Below are 2,776 nucleotides of genomic sequence, written 5' to 3' on the forward strand. Positions count from 1 at the left end.
CTTGAACCATCTGGCCTTTTCCCTCGCGACGCCAGATATAACGCGAGCCTAAGCTCACCCAAACCCATGCGAGGCGAGCTCTGTCGCCTGTTATACCTCGCCTCAATCTATGCGAGGCGATCTCCCATGCACGGTTTCCTTCAGACAATGCACAGTGCTCCGTACGACATGCCAAAATCACCTGCAAACTTTTTAGGACCTAAAAACGAAGAGAACACTTCTAACTACACTACAAATTAACTACGAATTGGGTTGCCTCCCAACGAGCGCCTTAGTTAATGTCGCGGCACGACGGATATAACATTACAATGGGATGCCTCCCATGAAGCGCATGATTTAACGTCACGGCACGACGTAGGTAATCGCACTTAAGGCTCACTCAACATTTATGGCTCAAGCAGATGAGTCACCGACACTACTTTCGCATCATCCATGCCCAAATAATGTCTTAACCTGTGCCCATTGATTCTAAACATGTGAGGGTCATTTTCCGCAACAATCTCTACGGCACCAGTGGGGTGAATCTCTACCACACGAAATGGTCCTGACCATCTTGACTTTAATTTGCCCGGAAATAACCTCAGTCTTGAATTGTATATCAAAACCATATCTCCGGGTTTAAAACTCCGCTCAAGAATATTTTTATCATGCATCATCTTCATTATCTCCTTGTATAGTCTTGTGCTCTCAAAAGCGTGGTAGCGAAACTCATCAAGTTCGTGCAACTCTGTGACTCTAATTGTACCCGCAACTTCTATATCGAGATTCAGCTGCCTCAATGCCCATAAAGCTCTATGCTCCAACTCCACTGGTAAGTGAAACACCTTCCCAAATACCAATTTATATGGCGACATGCCAATCGGAGTTTTGAAAGCGGTACGATAGGCCCAGAGTGCATCATCTAACTTTCTCGCCCAATTCGTTCTTGTAGCATTCACAGTCTTTGTCAAAACACTCTTTATCTCTCTGTTCGAAACTTCCACTTGCCCACTCATTTTTGGATGATATGGGGTGGAAACCTTGTGGCGTATATCATACTTTTCTAACAACTTTGTGAAGGCTTGATTACAGAAGTGAGTGCCTCCGTCACTGATTATTGCCCTTGGAGTGCCAAATCGGGTGAATATATTCTTTCTCAAAAAACCAATTACCCCCTTTGCATCATTTGTAGGGAGCACTGCAGCCTCCACCCATTTTGACACGTAGTCCACAGCTACGAGTATGTACTTGTTTCCGTATGAGCTGACGAAAGGCCTCATGAAATCGATTCCCCATACATCAAACACTTCTACCTCCTGAATTGGGTTCATAGGCATCTCATGTCGGCGGAAAATATTCCCAGTTCATTGGCATTCGTCACAACCCTTCACCCATAAATGTGCATCTTTGAACAATGTCAGCCAGTAGAAGCCCGACTCCAGCACTTTTGCAGCTGTCCTTACTCCCCAAAAATGGCCACCATATGGTGGCGCGTGACAAGCCTGCAAAATAGAAGATTGGTCTATCTCAGGGATACATCTCCGGATCATGTTATCAACACAAATCCTGAACAAATAAGGCTCATCCCAATAATACATGCGACAATCACGAAAGAACTTTTTCTTTTGAACAGAGTAAAGGTCATACGGAACAATACCGCTTGCCAGGTAGTTTGCAATGTCTGCATATCATGGCGCTACCTCAAGACTCATGGCTAGTAGTTGTTCATCCGGGAAAGTCTCCACAATATCTTCCCCCTCAACGTTTTTTTCGGCTCCTTCCAGCCCAGACAAGTGATCAGCCACTTGGTTCTCCGTTCCCTTTCGGTCACGCATTTCCAAGTCAAATTCTTGCAGCAGTAGCACCCATCAAATCAGGCGCAACTTTGACTCCTTCTTATCAATAAGGTACCTGAAAGCAACATGATCAGTATAAACAATTACCTTCGAGCCTATCAGGTATGACATGAATTTGTCAAATGCGAACACTACTGTTAGCATCTCCTTCTCGGTCACTGTGTAATTTAGTTGGGCACCACTCAAAGTTCTACTTGCGTAATATATTCGATGCATGACTTTGTCTTTGCGCTGCCCAAGCACTGCTCCCACAATATAGTCACTTGCGTCACACATCAGCTCAAATGGTTGCTCCCAGTCAGGTAAAACTATGATAGGTGCTGTCACCACCCTCTTCTTCAATTCATTAAAAACTACTCTGCAGTCATCAGAAAACAGAAAAAGGGTGATCTTTTTCAAGCAATTTACACAAGGGGTTAGCTTTGGAAAAATATTTTATAAACCGTCTATAGAACCCGGCGTGGCCAAGGAAACTTCTTATTGCTTTTACGGAAGTGGGTGGTGGAAGCTTTTCGATCACATCAACCTTTGCCCGATCTACCTCAATGCCATTACTCGACACTAGGTACCCCAAGACTATACCTTCCTGTACCATAAAATGACACTTTTTCCAATTGAGCACCAGATTAGTCTCGATACATCTTTTCAGCATTCTTTTCAAATTTCTTAGGCAATCATCGAATGAGTCTCCCACCACTGAGAAATCATCCATAAAGACCTCCATGATGTCCTCTACCATATCAGTGAAGATGGCCATCATACATTTTTGAAATGTGGAAGGTGCATTGCATAGGCCGAACTGCATCCTCCGGAAGGCGTAGACGCCATATGGACAGGTAAATGATGTTTTATCTCTATCTTTCGGGGCAATGGAGATTTGATTATACCCCGAGTATCCATCCAGAAAGCAAAAGTGGGAATTCCCAGCCAATCTATCTAGC

The 2,776-nt window shown here is 44.2% G+C and overlaps 1 protein-coding gene across 1 annotated transcript; it reads right to left on the bottom strand.

Moving 5' to 3' along the window:
• Positions 1–386: 386 nt before the first annotated feature.
• On the bottom strand, positions 387–1,316 carry LOC138905817 (uncharacterized). The gene has a single exon (XM_070194334.1). The coding sequence runs from the start codon at positions 1,314–1,316 to the stop codon at positions 387–389; it is 930 nt and encodes a 309-aa protein (XP_070050435.1).
• Between the last annotated feature and the right edge of the window lie 1,460 nt (positions 1,317–2,776).

This window comes from Nicotiana tomentosiformis, chromosome 2 (genome assembly GCF_000390325.3).
Source record: "Nicotiana tomentosiformis chromosome 2, ASM39032v3, whole genome shotgun sequence".
Taxonomy (NCBI): Eukaryota; Viridiplantae; Streptophyta; class Magnoliopsida; order Solanales; family Solanaceae; genus Nicotiana; species Nicotiana tomentosiformis.

Coding starts and splice junctions, on each gene's coding strand:
- LOC138905817 (XM_070194334.1), bottom strand. CDS start 1,316: ATGCCTATGAACCCAATTCAGGAGGTAGAAGTGTTTGATGTATGGGGA.